The sequence below is a fragment of the Macrobrachium rosenbergii genome, chromosome 9, assembly GCF_040412425.1.
Source record: "Macrobrachium rosenbergii isolate ZJJX-2024 chromosome 9, ASM4041242v1, whole genome shotgun sequence".
Taxonomy (NCBI): Eukaryota; Metazoa; Arthropoda; class Malacostraca; order Decapoda; family Palaemonidae; genus Macrobrachium; species Macrobrachium rosenbergii.
In genome coordinates, this window is record NC_089749.1 from 21171141 (window position 1) to 21188805 (window position 17665).

The following is a 17665-nucleotide window of genomic DNA, read 5'->3' on the forward strand; positions in this document are numbered from 1 at the left end:
TTTAATTTAGTGCCAGGGCCATAGGATAGTAGACCATGTCAACAAGACACATTTACCATGTACCCGTTGCCTAGGATATAGATAGATAGATACAGAAATATAAAATATAAAATTATTTATATAGATATACAGTATATATATATATATATATATATATATATATATATATATATATATATATATATATATATATATATATATATATATACATACAACAGTATATTAATTTCGTTGGATGTTTTTCTGTCTCTGACACGCAGTCACACACACACACACACACACACACACACACACAGAAAGGCAGCCAAGGAAATTAATATAATAGATATTTCTACTAATAATTATAGACCTAGTTGTACCCTAAGTTTAATTCTAATTCCCTGTGGTTACTTGTGGGGTACTGTCCCTGTAAAGGTACTGTTGGTTTATGCAAGACAGACAAATTATTCTTAGTCAAACATCAGTTTATTTTCCCCGCTGTTCCGTAAAGGCTATATTTATTTTATTTTTTATTTAATGTCATTATTATATGTTGTAGTTTAGTGATTCTGAGAGCTTCTGTTTATCTTACGATATTGGGTTGCTAGACAAAACTGTTGCCACTGGCATTTTCTGTATTGATTGACTAGAGACTGCTTAATTCTCGCAGCGTGCAAGAGTGATAATTTTATACTACTATACCAACGCTTCTCAATGACAGTGTGCTTTTGTGAGACTCAGCTGTTATTTTTTCCCATTTTCTATCGACGTTGCCATGCTCCTAAATCCACCAGTCTTATACTGTCTGTCAATCTGCTACGAGAGAAAAAGTTATTAAATTTACAATTTGCAGAGGACTTTGGTGTAAATGTGAAAGTGCTAATTAATGCAGTCTTTTTTTACCTGAAACTGCAAATTTTTATAGTTTAATATTTCTTTTTTTCAGGACTTTGAAAGAAATCTGGTGAGTATTGTGCTTCTAGTGGAATTCATTTGATGATGAGTTGCTGATGAATTTTGTAAATAATTTTTATGCACTGCATTCTAATGTTCATTGTCATTTATTGATACGTATACATTTCTTTCAACCTAAAAGCGGGGAAATTTGATTTTGGATGATTCATCTATTCATAATTAATCTTTATTTTCAAGTGCTCTTTTGCATTGCATATGAATGTGTAATTATTGTCATTCTTTCTTTTTATCAATAAATAAGGTGATCTTGGCTACTGTTTTATTCTTGCCTTCTGACTGCTCATGCATTTGATTTATTGCTATATTATTCAAATGTGTTAGGCCTAATATTTAAACTTCGAAGTGACCCCCCGTGCGCCCGAGTTCGATTCTCCGGCCAGCTAGTGAGGAATTAGAGAAATTTATTTCTGGTGATAGAAATTCATTTCTCGCTATAATGTGGTTCGGATTCCACAATAAGCTGTAGGTCCCGTTGCTAGGTAACCAATTGGTTCTTAGCCATGCAAAAATAAGTCTAATCCTTCGGGCCAGCCCTAGGAGAGCTGTTAATCATCTCAGTGGTCTGGTAAAACTAACGTATACTTAACTTGTTGACTCCCAGTGCATACTCATTGCTGAAAGAAGTACCGGAAAGAAATTTTCAAATTAATTCTGAATATTTGCGGACTGTAGTTGACTGTTATGAAGCCTTTCTTATAATGGATTTGATTTTTGAAAAATTGGCTTCAGAGCCAAGACTAGTGCACTTTCAGCCATTCAGTGCTCGAGACAGTGAAAAGAGGGAGTTGGAGCGTTTGGACAGCAAGCAGAAAGTGGCTAAACAATTGTTGCACTACCCCCTGAGGAGATCTCTCCTGGAAGTAGAGTGCAAGATGGAGTTGTGAACATTTAGCTGACAATGTACCACGCTGAATACATGCTTTGGGAAAAAAAGTATTTAAGTGGGCGAACGTTATAAGAATTAGGACAGTAGACTGTTCTCGGGTTTTTTGAGCTCTTTTTGATGAAATGTCCTTATCTGAATGTGACAGGCAAGTGGACCCTGTGCGTTGCAACTCTTCAATTCTATTTTGGAGTGAATTTTGGAAATCTTAAGTCAAAAGGAAGAGGAAGAAAACGTAAGGGGAGTGAAGACCTAAACGCTATCTGAACTTTGGGTTTTTTTTTTTAATCCATTTTCTTTTAAACAGCCTTTTCCATCTCCCACCCTTTCTTGCTCAAGAAGCTGAAACATTATTCTTCTTGAATTTGACGCTGCACTTTATGTCACAATACACACACACACACACACACACACACACACACACACACACATATATATATATATATATATATATATATATATATATATATATATATATATATATATATATATATATATAGTATATATATATATATAGTATATATGTGTGTGTGGGTGTGTGTGTGTGTGTGATTGTGTGTACACGCTTTTTCAGTTGTTTTTCTTATCTCTTCATCATACTTCCCTCTTTGCCACTTTAAATGCATCAAATGTGAGTGATAACAATAAGAACTATTATTATTATTGTTATTATTATTATGAATATTATTGTTGTTGTTGTTGTTCTTCTTCTTTTTGCCCGACAGTCATCACATGTACTACTCCATTCACGGAAGACAAAACAAGCTGGCTTTGGGAAAATCGTATCCGCATCAGTCAGCATCTTGCAGACCCTAGGCTGTAAACACTTCAGTCAAGCAGCGAGACACCTTCAGAGACCTCGCTTTCGGTAAGGAACACTGAGCAACCTTTTTTAGTTTTCTGCAAAAGAAAACTATTGTGCCGGCTTTGTCTGTCCGTCAGCACTTTTTTCTGTCCGCCCTTAGATCTTAAAAACTACTGAGGCTAGGGGGCTGCAAATTAGCATGTTGATCATCCACCCTCAAGTCATCAAACATATCAAATTGCAGCCCTCTAGGCTCAGTAGTTTTTATTTTATTTAAGGTTAAAGTTAGCTATAATTGTGCTCCTGGCAACGATATAAGATAGGTGGTGACCTGGCAGTGGTTAAAGTTTCATGGGTCGCGGCTCATACAACATTATACCGAGACCACCGAAAGATGGATCTATTTTCGGTGGCCTCGATTATACGCTGTACAGAAAACTCGATCGCGCTGAAAAACTTCGGCGCATTTTTAGTGTTTTTTTTATAACTATTTCTTGATGGTTGTTGCAGAGTGAAATAATTTTGTATATAACAGAGAGATGACTACTGTACCGATTCAACGTGGTCATTCGTTCCTGTAGAACTGTTGGCTTAACTTATTTCATTGTCTGCCTGTGTTTGCGGGATAGTTTTAGGTCGTGACAAACACCCGACAAGTTGTGAGAACGATAAATCCTTCAGTTCATGATGGGGTCACAAAGTTCGTAATATTTTTTCTTCCACCTCACAATCAGAGGAAAGCGCCCTTCAGACTACAGATAATAGGATCGGTCGTTCTTGTCAGCTGATGTTAACAGATAAAAAAAAGTTATCAGTCTAGTGACTTGTAATTCTGTTGACTGAGTAAATAATTAATGGAACTTATAAATGAAACTGGACGTGTGATTTCCAAGGCCTACACGGCTATCGGAAATGGTATACTTAACTGGTTTGCCTTGACCAAATGGTTATAAAGTTATTCGTGAAAGAAATAGAAAAGAGTAATGGTGGAAATCAAGCATACATGGCGAGACATAGGAGCAAGTCTGCGGGTGGGTAGAGCTCTCGGCTAGCACGCTGTTGGCCCAACGTTTGACTCTCTGACCGGCCAATGAAGAATTAGAGGAATTTATTTCTGGTGATAGAAATTCATTTCTCGTCATAATGTGGTTCGGGTTCCACAAATAAGTTGTAGGTCCCGTTGCTAAGTAACCAGTTGGTTCTTAACCACGTAAAATAAATCTAATCCTTCAGGCCAGCCCTAGGAGAGCTGTTAATCAGCTCAGTGGTCTGGTTAAACTAAGACATACTTATGTCTCCAAACCTATTCTATGAATTAATGGCGGAAACCAGGCATAGATAAGGAGATGTAGAACCAAGTCTGTTGGATAAAAAAAATGGTTCATGAATGGAGCGCGGATCGAGTGGTTCGTGTGTGCAGATAGCACAGTGGTAGCTGATGATAGGAAAGACGAACTGCTGAGACTAATGAAAGAATCTGAAGCTGTCCTTAAGAGGAGAAAGTTCAAGGTCGTCACTTGGGGTGGTGGGGAGGGGCACTTGCCCCCCTCAAGACACGGATGCCCCCCCACTTGGTTTACCCCATAGCTTTTGAAATAATAATAATAATAATAATAATAATAATAATAATAATAATAATAACAACACTTGTTTGGTGCTTTATTAACTCAATACAACTCTTATATGGCTCCAAAATGCTCCAAAATGCGCACAGATTTCAAAAGCTGATAAGGCTCGCTTTGCTCGCCACCGCACCAGTACCGAACTTCTAAACCTTTGTCCCTCCTCCTCATGAAAAATCTGAAATGACGCCACTGATGAAAGTTAAAAATGAATGTCAGCAAAAGTAAGATTATGGGAAAAAATGGAAACCAGGAAGATGAAGCAAAGAGTGTTTATGAAGATAGCGTAAGAATGAAGATTTTAGGAGCAGGATGCGTACAAAAGTCTTGGCAATGAAGTAGAGCGCCTACAGAAAAAAATTATGGACTTATGACGCTTTGTATGAAAGGAAAAAAGAAGAAGTGGAAGCTGCTGGGATGTATTGTTGGTGCTGTACAAGTGAAGTAAAAATGCCTGAAATTATCATAAATGTGACGATAGAACACAGATGTGGTGAAAAGTTTGGCATGAGAGACAGGAGGTATCACAATGTTTTGAGGAAATTTGTGTTTAAGATGAATGCGATCCCCAAGAAGTTTCCAGGTTAGAGTTTCATCCTTTGGTCTAACTGTTAATTATTCTGGAATACAGTTAACTATATACTCTGGGAAGGGATATATATATATATATATATATATATATATATATATATATATATATATATATATATATATATATATATATACATATATATATATATATATATATATATATATATATATATATATATATATATATATATATATAATGTGTGTGTGTGTGTTTTACAGATCTGGACAAATGCAACATCGGTGTTTAATGCTTGATGTTGTTTACCATTTCGTGTTAAGCGTGCGGGTGCAATTTTAACAATTGCATGCTCTGTTGGCAGTCACATAACTTCTTAATGTGCTATTTTTTTTAGAGGTTTTACGAGTTATTTTCTCCTGTTCCGAGTGACCATGGTCATTAGTTAATAATGACAACATATAAACCTAGTAATCATTCATGACCAAAATTTTTAATGTCTTAATTTCCCGGAAAGCTGATAAACGAATACAGCTCATGTGTGAGGAGTTATGCAGACCTGATAACAGGATACACTTGGTCTCCGGTGTTGATAACACTATACTGTAAATCTTTGTTTTCTGACGAACTGGACATTTAATCGAGTGGCATTTGTTTCTTTTGGGCTATGCCAACCTTACATACGGTTTTCCTGTCATGTTTGAATCTGTACTTAAACCTTGTCTTCTTTAAATATCTGATAGTAATAATGGGTCTTTACTTTTAAAATTCGTTTACCTTTTACTATATCATACATTAGCATGCGGCTTAATTCTTCAGTTGCCTTAGGTCACAGGGTACATTGTTTTCAGAAGTAATGCACATCCTGATGGAAAATAAACTGACTGATAATTAATATAATTAAATATTTGAAAACGAATAAAACCAAATCCACGAAAGGATTAAAATTCCGCGACCTGATTTACCAGTTCTGTCAACATCTTGCATGATGTGCGATCATTTGCTTGTGGTATTAAGAAACGTGAAACCTGCACTTTCTAGAGATACCTGATGTTTTATGAGACTGTTAAATTAACTCAACTCACAAAAGCGTACACATACATGTACATAATCCACAAAACATGTACTTGTGCAGAACCAAATTTCGTGAAAAGGCAACTAGTTGCAAGAGGCCTGTAAATTATTTTTGTCTTGTTGTTGTCGGAAAATTGTTGCTTTTGGCGATGTTGAGATGGTTATATTAAATCCTTTAATTAGCAATAGTCTTTTACTGAAAGGTAACATGTCAATGATGTCATCAACAGCAGCATTTTAGTGTCTATTGAGGGTCAATAATCACCTTTCAGTTTTGAAGGGATGATTCCGAAATTTGGTTCTGGCTTAGACCGACAAAAAACTTGATGGGTACTCGTTATGTATTAAAATTTCACCTTTGAAATACCTGTAATTTGATTTGTGTTGTATTATATCTAAAAGTACCTAGCTGGGTCAAAAGTGTCGAAACATAGGACAACATTTCCCTACTATAGATTAGAGTAATACGAACACTCACAACCAATACTAGCAACAACATGGTAAGTCAACCCAGAGGGTGTCTAGACCCAGTAATTATATAATTTTGCCATTTTTGCCCAGCTGGCTGTGTTGTAAACGTTTTACAGTGTTACATTTGCCTTCCGCTAACTTTTCCTGCGGGAATTTCCTCGATGGTGAGTGGATTAAGTGGAAATAAGGCCTAAGACGTGCCCCTCCCATACCCTCCTATTTTTCGTAGTAGAATTTCAGGCCTATACAACGTGTTCGGCCGTCAGCAACGCCTTATAATTTAACCTGGGGTTTAAGGATGCAGGCCTCCTCATACATGTGAGGCCAGGTCGCAGCCAGATGCCCACTTTACCCGTAATTCGACCCTTAATCCTCAGGCTGTGTGATGAGGTGGGCTAGCCTCCCGAAGGCTCTTCGTAGACTACGAGGCAAACTTGTGAGAACTAGTTACCTTAGGTTGTGCTAGTTTGCCCAAGCCTGATGCAATTTAGCCCAGTTGTTGCTTTATCAAAGAGCTTTACCATGGTAAAGGCGTGTGTTCTTTTGAAGGAAGATTTTTCGTGTTGTTGAGGGCGAACTTTGGATTTGCTTTGTCACGGTACCCGTTGACTTGGCCTCACCTGAACTTTACTTTCTCCCTGCTAGGCCTTGGCCGATAGGCCTACTTCTCTCGTTTTTCACGATTGATATTTGTAATGTTAACATTTTAGGCTGAAGTGCATAGCTTTAAGAGTATGAATAAAGTCTCTTGGGTTATGTTAGAAGAGTCTCCTAGGCCATCCCTGTTTTTGGTAGATGGCTGTAGTTGGGTAAGATTAAGGTTTCCTAGCCTAGCCACATAGCCTAGTTAAAGGTGTTGCTCCATGAGGAATTTAATAGGCTAGTTATTCAAAACATTGAAACTGATCTTGAAACATAAACATACTGACAACGATAAAAGATTTTCATTTAAACCTCACAGTCCATGTATTTTTCTTAGGCCTTTGGCTTAGGGTGTCTTAACTTAAACGCATCATTACTGATCTTGTTGGGGTAAATTACTGGTCTTATGCATTTCTGCCACTGCAGACACAAGGCTATAAGTATGTGTTTTGTCAAAAATCTCTGAAAAATAACACTCTCCTAACCTAACCTTCCCTTACCTAAGACATTGTGACCTGATTTGGGTTGGGAGAGGGTTTCATACCCCTGTTCTTTAAAGATTTTAGATATTTTTGGTCATTTCTGAGACAGCTTATATTCTTCCTTGGTCTACAGTCATCTGTGAGGAGCACAGGGAAACAGAGGCGCTTTTAATAAGTAAAAGAGAGCAGCATAGTGTCCACAGCAGTGTTAAATTATGATAAAAATGCAGAAGGAGCTTTAAAATTACTGAGTTATTTATATAAGCAGTAAAATCAGTAGCGAGAGAAAAGCATCATAAAAAAGAAGATATTATGACAATTACGAGATATATCCTGACCTAACCTAACCCAGGATGCTGTATCTTACCTGAACATGGACTTTGGCCTTGGTTCCCTTCTCACTCTGGATTCCACAAACCTACTCATTGATTATGCCAGTAATACCCACAGGGATACATCTTAACCTAACCTACCTTACCCTATCTTTAATTAACCTAACCTACCCTATCCTTATTAGACCTGTCGTAGCTTAGGGGCACAGACCATCCCAACCTTGCATACATTTAACATATTGTGTACCTCCAGCTTGAGAAGTTGAAGGCTGTAGTTCATTAGCAGTGGGAGGGTCCACCACCCTTTGGTTAGGTTAAGCTGGATTTACAATTTACTAGCTGTAAGCAAAAGTAATGTCGCTAATGTGATATAAATGGATGTAAGATTCACATGATTGTCATCATAAAAATGAATCATGACTATAGAAATTTTCCACATTGCAAAGTGGTCATGTAAAATGTATGTGCACAGCATTTTGGCTGTTTGGAATTGTTCGCTGAGCAGTTACATTTCCACTGTTTCACTTAGTCTATAGACAGTTTTGGCTGTCATGCTTTACATCTTCCAAGTGATTGCCTTATGGTAGTGTAGAAATGATATGGGTTCTACGCTTGTTATTGAATCAAACAACCATCCCAGGTGATATGTTTAATGGTAGAGTTTATGGAATGGTTAACCAGGTAAGTATTAGCAAATTTATGTAAATCTCACCCATGCTTGAAATATGGCATTCTCTGAACCAAATTGCGTAATGATAATAATGACTCTGGTAATATTCCAGACAATTTTCTGCAAAAGCAGAATGCAAGGAGGCCATTGTCAAAAAGAATTGTCAGCTAGTGAACGGGCCGTCTAAAAGAATCTGGAAACCTAGCCACAAAAAATTTTTAGTTTTCATTCATTAAAAACTATATCAAATTGTTATATAAGAGGTGAGGTTGGTATTCAGAAGATTTGGAAAAGAGCAAATCATGCATGTACTGTATTCCTACACGAGTTATATTTTCCCAGAATTTTTTAGGGTCTAGTGGACGTAACCAGTGACTTTGGAAATGTCATCGGGACCTCAGTATGGACTGACTGTATTTTAGGTCACCTGTTATATCTGCAAATATACAGTATTGTTTTTCAGTAAAATTTTTACTTTACTGTCTAATGTTAATGTGTCCATATGGACGTATGTTAGGTCAGTGTGTTTTCAACTTAGCAGCCAGACTTTGGAGAAGGCCTTTTTTTGGGGGGGCCCCAAGACACTTGCTGTTTGCATAACTTGCTCGCCTAAGTCAAGTTTTACCAGTTTTTCATAGAGTTGCCTTGAAAGGTAATAGTGGTAAAAAAAAAAAAAATTTTACAGTATAGGACTAGGATTTCATGAAGCAGAATGCAGCTTAGCCTGCATTCAGGATCTGGGGTTGTTTTAGTTTAATAGTGATTAGGAAAAGAGGCTGTTTGTAATAGTGGATCGACAAATTTACATATTAGGAAAAATTCTGAATTATTGTTTTTGCATGTTGTGTGATACTTATCTCAGTGGTATTTTTGTTGATGCTATATCATTTTTCTAGCAGCACCAAGAGCTGTTTACAATCAAGACCCAATTCTTTGAGTTAATCACTGTACAACCAAGACACAAGTCCCCTTGTTATACAGCTAAGCTGTTTCATTTTGTTACACATTTTAGGATGTTTTATTGCAAATTAGTACAAAAATTTTTATCCAGTATTTTAAATCCTAATGTTTCCTTTTACTTGACAGGCGTCGTCATTCTTGAAAGGCCTTCCTGTATATAATGAAAAGAATTTCAGTAGGTTTCAAGGGGACCCAAATGGACGCTCCTCTTTCAAGAAACCGCCTGTGTATCTTCCTGTTAAAGACAATCCAGACTCCCAAGAAAGTAAGATTTTATTGCATTTTTCTGCGTTTTAAGTTTCTTTGATCATTTCATATTTTTCATTTATTACAGTTTTGATATGCCCCTTCACACAGATTTTTTTCTTGGTAAACCCTAGTAGTATTGAATATTTTTCTTGTCTTGTACAGTATAGCATAATTACCCCTTTATAGCTAATAACATATCTAACAAGAATACTTTTTTGAGTGCAGATATCTTAAATGCCTTTTATACTTTTGGTATTCTTCACAAAGAATAAGAGAATTTATTTTAAGCCTGTAGACCATGGCAGGGCAGCATATCAATGGTATCTTTTGCCTTACAGTTGTGACAGAGAAGACAAATATCCTTTTGAGGTACCTTCATCAACAGTGGGAGAAAAAGGTGAGTAGAACAACATTTTTGTAACAAAGAAAGGTATTTGTTTCTTACGGGTAGTGTGGTAGGAGTATGACTGATCTTCTAACTTCATTTGATGCTTTTGGAACATGACAAATGAAAATGTTGCAACAGTTTCTGTATTTTAGGCCACTCCTTTGATACTCACGTAATTGCTTTTGCAGCGAATTTAAAATTGCTTTCGTAGTTGTGTCCTAGATGAATTCTTTGTTATTTTCTTTTATTAGGTGTAGCCAGTAACATCATTGTAAGTGTTTGAAGTGTAAATGATTTGGCCAGCACTGAAGATTTAAGATTTACAGTGAAATGCTAGATCAAATTAGGGAAAGATATTGTTAAGCAGAAGAGGAGAATCTTGTAACCAAATAATGGATAATTACATTGTGCAGTATAATGTATTTTATAAGTACAGAGCATTGTATTGAATGCTGAACGTTGAGTTGGTTTTTGGAGGTCATGAAATGGATATTAAAGAGAATTGTAAAGTATGTTTTCTAGCAGTATGGATTCTATATTAATGAGGCTTTTTTTTGTAGAAATTACTCTTGGAAAGCTAGTAATTGTAATTTTTAAGTTTCTCTGGTTTACAAGTTGTGTAGAATTCTGTAATGATGGATAACTTGAGGAGGTTAAATAACCAAGGTGACATAGATTACTGTAATTGGTGTGATGCTATTTTACTTACATCAGTCAAGCAGCAGTGGTCAAGAAAAGTTTGTTGATAAGAGACTCGGACCAAGTGTGTAATGAATACAGATAAACAGTAAATGAAATAGCGATTCATATTTGCACATTCATACCAGTTCTGACAGTTTGGTCAATTTTTATTTATAATTTAGTGGAAGGTTTTTTGCCTCCTTTGCACTGATTTGTCTCCTAAAATTGTTTTTGTATGGATTTTTGTTGTTGCTAAGCTATATTTGTTGCATTTTCCCACATTAAGAATGTAGGCAGATAAGTACTGTATTTAAATGTTGATCTTAGGTGTATTCATGTGGGGAATGAAAAGACAGCTCAGGACAACTTGTACTAATGTAATTTACTGGTTATTTTTGCTGTTTGGGTGCTTATTTCGCTATTAGTGGGTTAACACACCTTGTTCAAGTGCCAGTACAAACCATTACTTACAAATGCCATTTTCACCTGTCTTTGTACATCATTTTAAGATGAAAATATACCCCTTTAGTGATGGTTTTACCACTCATGCATTCTTTCACCAGTAGTCTCACTTTTTGTCTGGTCTTTATCGAAAGGATGCTGGCCATCCAATTTAAAGATCAAACTGGGTAAATAGTTGTGACCATAGTTAACCATATTCTTATAGCTAACTGCAGCATTTACAGCTTATTTTGTATGGATGTTTATGAATTATGAAAAAAGTAGAGCAACAGATAGTTCACAGTTCCAGATTTGACCACAGCTAGCATGACCACTTGCTGTCCTTAACATTTTTGCAGTTGATAATAATCGTTTGCTGCAGTTTTCATCCTGGGTCTTTTCATATGGTTTTCGATTTAAGATTTGCTCCTGTTGATTACATTTCATAAAATTTGATGGTAAAAGGCAGTTCAGCAGAAGACCATAGGCCTTCATGACCTAAGATTCTAAGGAATAATGCCTTAACGACACGTATTGCCATCCTTTGTTTGGACAAGGCCAGGTCAAGCACCACAGTAAATAATACCCCAAATGGTTTGAGGCTTGAGGGATAAAATAATGTTAAGTGTTCTCAGATTTGGTAATGGGTAATCAAATTTCCTCCAGTTTATCCTTATTTTGCTTTGTCCACTCCAGTAGCTTAAGTCTTGAGTAACTTACCTTCAGAGTAATCATGTTTAAGGATGCACATACTTCACATTGCTAAGTTTTAACTATGATTGCTGGGATATTATTTTTTTGTTTATGGATCAGATGCTAATCCTTCTCCAGTGCTGCTGTAGGTCATCTTATCATATTTTGACATGGCTGGTTACATGCATACACTTTAGCCCCTTTGCTCTTGGCTAGTATTTTGCTTTTCATTAATTTTCAGTTTTCAGCTTAGGTTTCTAACGTTCTTACTTTGCATTGGATCTCCTTACATATTTTCTTGACCTCAATTTGAATGGTGTACAAAGAATTCATAAAAATGCTGACATCTTTACAGTGAGAAGATGATTTGTAGGTGTGATGGTTATAGGAGTTTGCAAGGTAACATTTATTTAAGGATATCTAATGGCATCTCCTCTTATCACAGTACCATTTTGTCAAATTTTTAATTCAGTTATTGCTGAGGCTCTTGAGATATTATTAATGTATTCAGTATTAAAGATGTAACTTTACTTTTTTCATTATCTTTTTCTGTAAACCCAATATTATAATTTCTGAAAAGTAATAACCATATTTTAGAAATGAAGATTTGAATCAATTCTAATTAATTATTTAATTCTCGTTAATTATTGGTATAATATTGTGTTATGTAGTTGCCAGGTTCATTTTTAAAACCTTAACCAATTTTATTCATCAGAGTATTAGAGCTACCTGTTCAAAGTTTTGAATTTATTTACATTCATTGCCTAACCTCCTTGTTGGAGGTGGCAGCTGTACAGAATTAACATGGAGGAAGAATGGTAAATTTTAAACTTAAGCCTAAGAGGGAACCAGTTTAAAAAATGTTTTTGGGGAGTTGTTTATTGCATCATTCATTGGGTTATAAATATTATCAGTTCTCTAACCTTACTTTCTAGTATTTTCTTTGTGTTGTTTGCAAATTCCAAAAATGTTTACAGCATGAGTAAATATAGTTCCATAGTATAACTGAGACTAATGTTTAAACTTTCAAGATGTTTTATAACTTACGACATAACCTGCCAAAATTATTCACTGAATAACCTGCCAAAATTATTCACTGACATCCATTGTTATCCAAGAATATTTTCCAGACTGATACAAAGTTTATCAGGTTTTCAAGGGTTTAAATATCTGGGTAATAAGGCTTAAAGAGGATCAGGTTTTTAAAGTTTTAAATGTCACAGTGAGCAGCAGAAGTCAGGGACATGTCACACTGGATGGGTACTGAAACCCCCTCTTCACCTAATGTATCGAGGAAAAGAAAGAAAGTGAAGTCATGTTGTTGTAGCTCAAGATGCATCTGATGGAGACAAACTTAGTTGTTTTAGGAAATAACTTAAGGATGATTTGCATGTTTGTCACAAGAATTGATTTATTCTTGTTATTGACATGCTCCCTCTGTTGCAGTGCCCCAAGAAAAAGCGAGAAACTGGTGCTGGCAACAATGAGGAAGAAGCCCCACGCAATAAACGTCCGCGCCTAGAACCTGGCCCATCCACCGACTCGCCGTAGCTGCGCCATGCACATAATTGTGAATAGACTGTTAAAGGGATTAAGGATTAAGTGGTTACTTAGTTGTGGTAAAGCCCCTTTTATTCCATTTTGAGGCTGAAATCTTGATCATTCCGATAATGGAAGGTTAACGTTCGGACCTGCAGAATACAGTTTTCTTTGAGTAATATTTTCCCTATTTTGATTCAAGGGGCAAAGTGAACCAATGATATCTTGTCAGTGAAAGTGTTTTATGTTAAAAGCAAAGAAAGATTGCCAAACAAAATTATTCTGTGGAAAAGAGAATACGTAGCAATTTGAACTTGCCAAGTTGATTTTTAAGAATGTCAGAGTGAGACTTTTTGTAGTCAGAATAATTTTTGTGTATTTTTGATGCTTGTCTTCCTCTGCTACTAATTGCTTTTATGTTTAACTAAAGAATTTTCCATTGATAATCTTAAAAAAGCAATACACCAATAGGGAGAAAAGATTTTTTGATGACTGTATTTGAAAATTGATGGAAATGTAGTGGTAATGTGTTTTTCTGTTCTTCATGTACAGAAATCCTTTCATTGATTTTAAGAATATATAATACTATTTAATTTGTGTTACAAAGAACATGTATCTTGTTTGTCCTTGTTTTCCTGTTTCATTTGTTTTCCCTTCTCATAGAATTGACTTTAGTTGCAATGTGTGTATAGTAGGAAGGATAGCTTGGGAATGAGAAGTCATATAACTGATTAAAGCTGTATAGAAAATGCTGCTTTCAATCTGATGAACTAGACAATGGCTGTCATTGGGTATACATTATGTAAAATTTTGTTTTCAGTTTGAATGCCATGCAAAAAATTGTCCTTTTGATTTGCTTTGATACTCTCCATGATGCAGGATTTTATACAGTTTCAACCAGGAACTATATTTTTGCTACTCCTAATGATGTATGAAGGAATTATATTTCCATATGCACTATACAGTACAGTATATATATAATGCCCCAGTCTGAGTGACATACTGTAGTTGCTTTGGAGTGGGAAGCTTCCTAGGATTTTATTCTGCAGTTTGTGTGTGCATGGATTCCTTAAAACGCAGAGAAGTATCATGTATCCGGACCTGAGCTTCCATGCCATGGGGAGCAAGGTTTAAATTGTAACTGGAATCGTATGTATGTTTTATAATGCGTTAGGTAATGCAGACATAGAGTACATTGAGTGCTTCACTGTTTTAATTTACCAAAAACGTAATCATCCAGAGTTAAATGTTGGCATGCTCTTATAGCAGTGAGCATTGTTTTGTCTAATATTACTTAGTGTTGTCTAGATTTTGTGTACAATTTTTTTTTTTGTTTTTGTTTAAAGCCAATAGTGTTTGTCATTATGTAGATGCCCAGTGTGGTAAGAGTGGAATGAACTGCTGTACCCATTGTTTTTGTGAAGACATTTCAAAGGAAGAGAGTTTGTTTGGATTCCCTCCTGGTGAGTCAATGTGAATAAAATTGTATTAATTTTGTCCGGGAGTTTGATTCATTTGAATGATTATCTTGATGCTTGGGGTATGTCATCTTCATACTTGATAACTAGATCTGAAGGAAAATATTCTCATCCATAGAACAGGAAAAGCATATTTTTTAGATTTTTTGTTCTGCCATTGTTCATATAATCTATTGCTCTCCAGTCTAGATGTCAGCAATTTCTTGAGATCTTTATCTTTTTGACAATATTACTCAAAAGTGATGATTTTCTTTTGCCATCACTGGCAATTAGGGTTTAGACAGTCACAAAGTATTTTATTTTGCCGTCTATCCTAAGCTTTAAGTTTCTTCAAAGAACTTCCATGAATATCATTGGAGGTTACATGTCAAGGACTAGTTTGTACCGCCCACAAGTGCTGTGAACACCTGTAAATGTCTTGCTGAAGTGCCAGGTACCAGAAGTCTTTCATTTCCCTCTGTTATTTAGTATATTGTGGAAGGATCTTCCCTGTCTTTTTATTGATTCCAAAGATAACAGGTTTAAGTTGGGCTTTGATATGGTTGGTGCCATCTACCACAGGGGTGCAGCTGCTCTGCATTGTGAAGGAATATTTTGTCAAGGATAAGGGGCTCTACCCCTCTCTCCCCTAGTGTGTAGGCAAAAGAGGATTTTATAAAGTCATACTTGGTAGGGACTACAGTAGTTCCACACTTTGACTGTCCTAATTGCTCTGACATAAGGTTGTGGTTTCACGTAAGGGGGTCTTGATAGTCCGTTGCCTGGCCTTTGGTCCTGAAGATCATACATCTATCGAATTTAATGAGTGGAGTCATTTTATCATATATTTTCTTCAAACATTTATGGACCTATTTTCATACAATGATACAAACTATTATTATACAGAAACCTGGCTGACTTTGTTTTACTCTTGAGACTGACAGCTTAAAGAAGTACATTACCACCATCTCCAAATTCATGGTAACAAAAGGTTCTGTAAAATTCTGCTTCTCATCATTGTTTTCACTGTCAGACTTCCACATCATATCTAGCCATGAATCCTCATTTGCTCGCTGTTTCTTCATGCAAGAATGAATGAATAGTAGTTTGTGAGACTAATGGTATAATGCTGTAAGGTACTTGCCTCTAATAAATTTTTTGAATAGTAATAAAGAAGTGAAAGTACTCAGGAAAAAAGGAATTTTTTTATGTTAAATACGTATTCCTTTATTGGAAATGTAAACTTAATTTTGTTTAGTGATACATGAAAGAATGGGTGAAGTGTATGTATAAATGAACTAGAAGGTAGTAAAGTATATGTTAGAGCAACAGTGATTTGAAGTTGGGTAATTATGAGGGGGTGACCCAAGGGAAGGACAAAAAAAGTAGAAGACAGAAAACAGTACTTGGGGGGCCCAGAGGGATATAGTGTTCCATGCTATGCATGTTGTAGGTGATACCCCATGGAGGATGTTTGTTTGTCCCGTGCAGCATTATAGTTGAAAGGTTTAAATATGAAAAGGGATTGATGCCCCTTTGACATATTACAATAGGCAGTCCCTGGTTTGCGACGGGGGTTCTGCTTTTATGCACCGTTATAGAAAATGATGTCAACTGCATTTATATTGAGTTTTTCATCAAAAAAACCTCCAAATTTTTATTATTCTGCCGGTTTGGAGCCATATTTCTTCTGTCGGATCAGCGTACGACGTGTCGTAACCCTGGAACATGCGTCATAAACCGGGAAATAATTTCTGATGAATATATTTGAAAAGCGTTGTAAGCTGGACCCGTCGTAAACCAGGGACTGCCTGTACTGCCATTAGCTTTGGAATGAATGTGAATGCCTTGAGCAGTATGGTTTTGAGCAGCTATTCGAGTCTTGCCAAGTTGACAGTTTTTGGTTGGTCAGAGGAGGAGGAGCTCTTCAATTCTAGAAGTTTTTCGATAGCAGGTGGTAAATCTGAGGAAACACTGTCTTCATTAAGGTGCTACTACTCAGTTCAGCTCTTTAGTCAACAAAAATTCACGAGAGTTGTCTTGCTCTTTGTCATTTATACTGATTTAGATTCCCTTTGAGGTTTATTCCTTAGGAAGAGTTTAAGTTTGATATATAATCAGTGAATGTATTTCCTTCAAAAGATGATAGCTAGGAAGATGATGAAGTTGGCATGTTAATCACAATGATGAATACAGCATAAAAATCTAATGGAGGTCATTATCTGATCCTTGTAACCAGAAACTCTAGGGTTTTTAAAGGTTGCTTTTTTAAAATTGCCCTTGAACTTTGATTTTAGGAGCTAATATGTAAAATTAGTCATAGAGTACTTTAGTATGAATGCTAATATATTCCATATAGAACCCAATTTAAGGGATTACATATCTTTTGTTAATTGGATCTTTTAAGAAGCCCCAGTATTACAAAATTTTATACGACTGAAGGTGTTAAGAATTACAGGAAGTTAAAACCTCTTCTCAGTTCTTTTCAGGTCACTTTCAGTTGAAGAGGACCTTAGAGACAGTCATCAAAAAGAACAGAAATTTTAATTGCTTTCATACATATTTACTTTTGTTTCATAACATACTTTATACACATGACATGAAAATGATGCGCACAGTATTATAAAGAAAAAGAAATTGCTCTGAGACAGGATTGGTGAATTGAATGCAAAATCTCACGGTGTGATAATTTTTTTTGTTTTTGATGTATTACTACTGTAGATTAGTCTGCTCTTACTGCTATAATTCACAGTTTTCTTCATGCTTTTGTTTTGT

At 35.9% G+C, this 17665-nt stretch overlaps 1 protein-coding gene across 4 annotated transcripts; it reads left to right on the plus strand.

Moving 5' to 3' along the window:
* Positions 1-5944: 5944 nt before the first annotated feature.
* Positions 5945-14930, plus strand: LOC136841551 (DET1- and DDB1-associated protein 1). 4 transcript variants are annotated; one of them, XM_067108529.1, is made up of 4 exons: positions 5945-6385; positions 9569-9707; positions 10030-10088; positions 13341-14930. In XM_067108529.1, exons 1-4 carry the CDS (start codon positions 6383-6385, stop codon positions 13443-13445), a joined length of 306 nt encoding a protein of 101 aa, XP_066964630.1. In that variant the 5' UTR covers positions 5945-6382; the 3' UTR covers positions 13446-14930. The 4 variants fall into 4 exon arrangements, with proteins under 4 accessions (XP_066964630.1, XP_066964631.1, XP_066964628.1 ...); XM_067108530.1 differs by having other exon boundaries at positions 6377-6520; XM_067108527.1 differs by lacking the exon at positions 5945-6385 and adding an exon at positions 6517-6792.
* The last annotated feature ends 2735 nt before the right edge of the window (positions 14931-17665 follow it).

Excerpts from the sequence above, each read along its gene's own strand:
- LOC136841551 (XM_067108527.1), top strand. The coding sequence starts at position 6,742 with ATGAGGTGGGCTAGCCTCCCGAAGGCTCTTCGTAGACTACGAGGCAAA. Across the intron at positions 9,708-10,029 it reads CAATCCAGACTCCCAAGAAA|TTGTGACAGAGAAGACAAAT; the intron begins GTAAGATTTTAT and ends TTTGCCTTACAG. Across the intron at positions 10,089-13,340 it reads ATCAACAGTGGGAGAAAAAG|TGCCCCAAGAAAAAGCGAGA; the intron begins GTGAGTAGAACA and ends CCTCTGTTGCAG.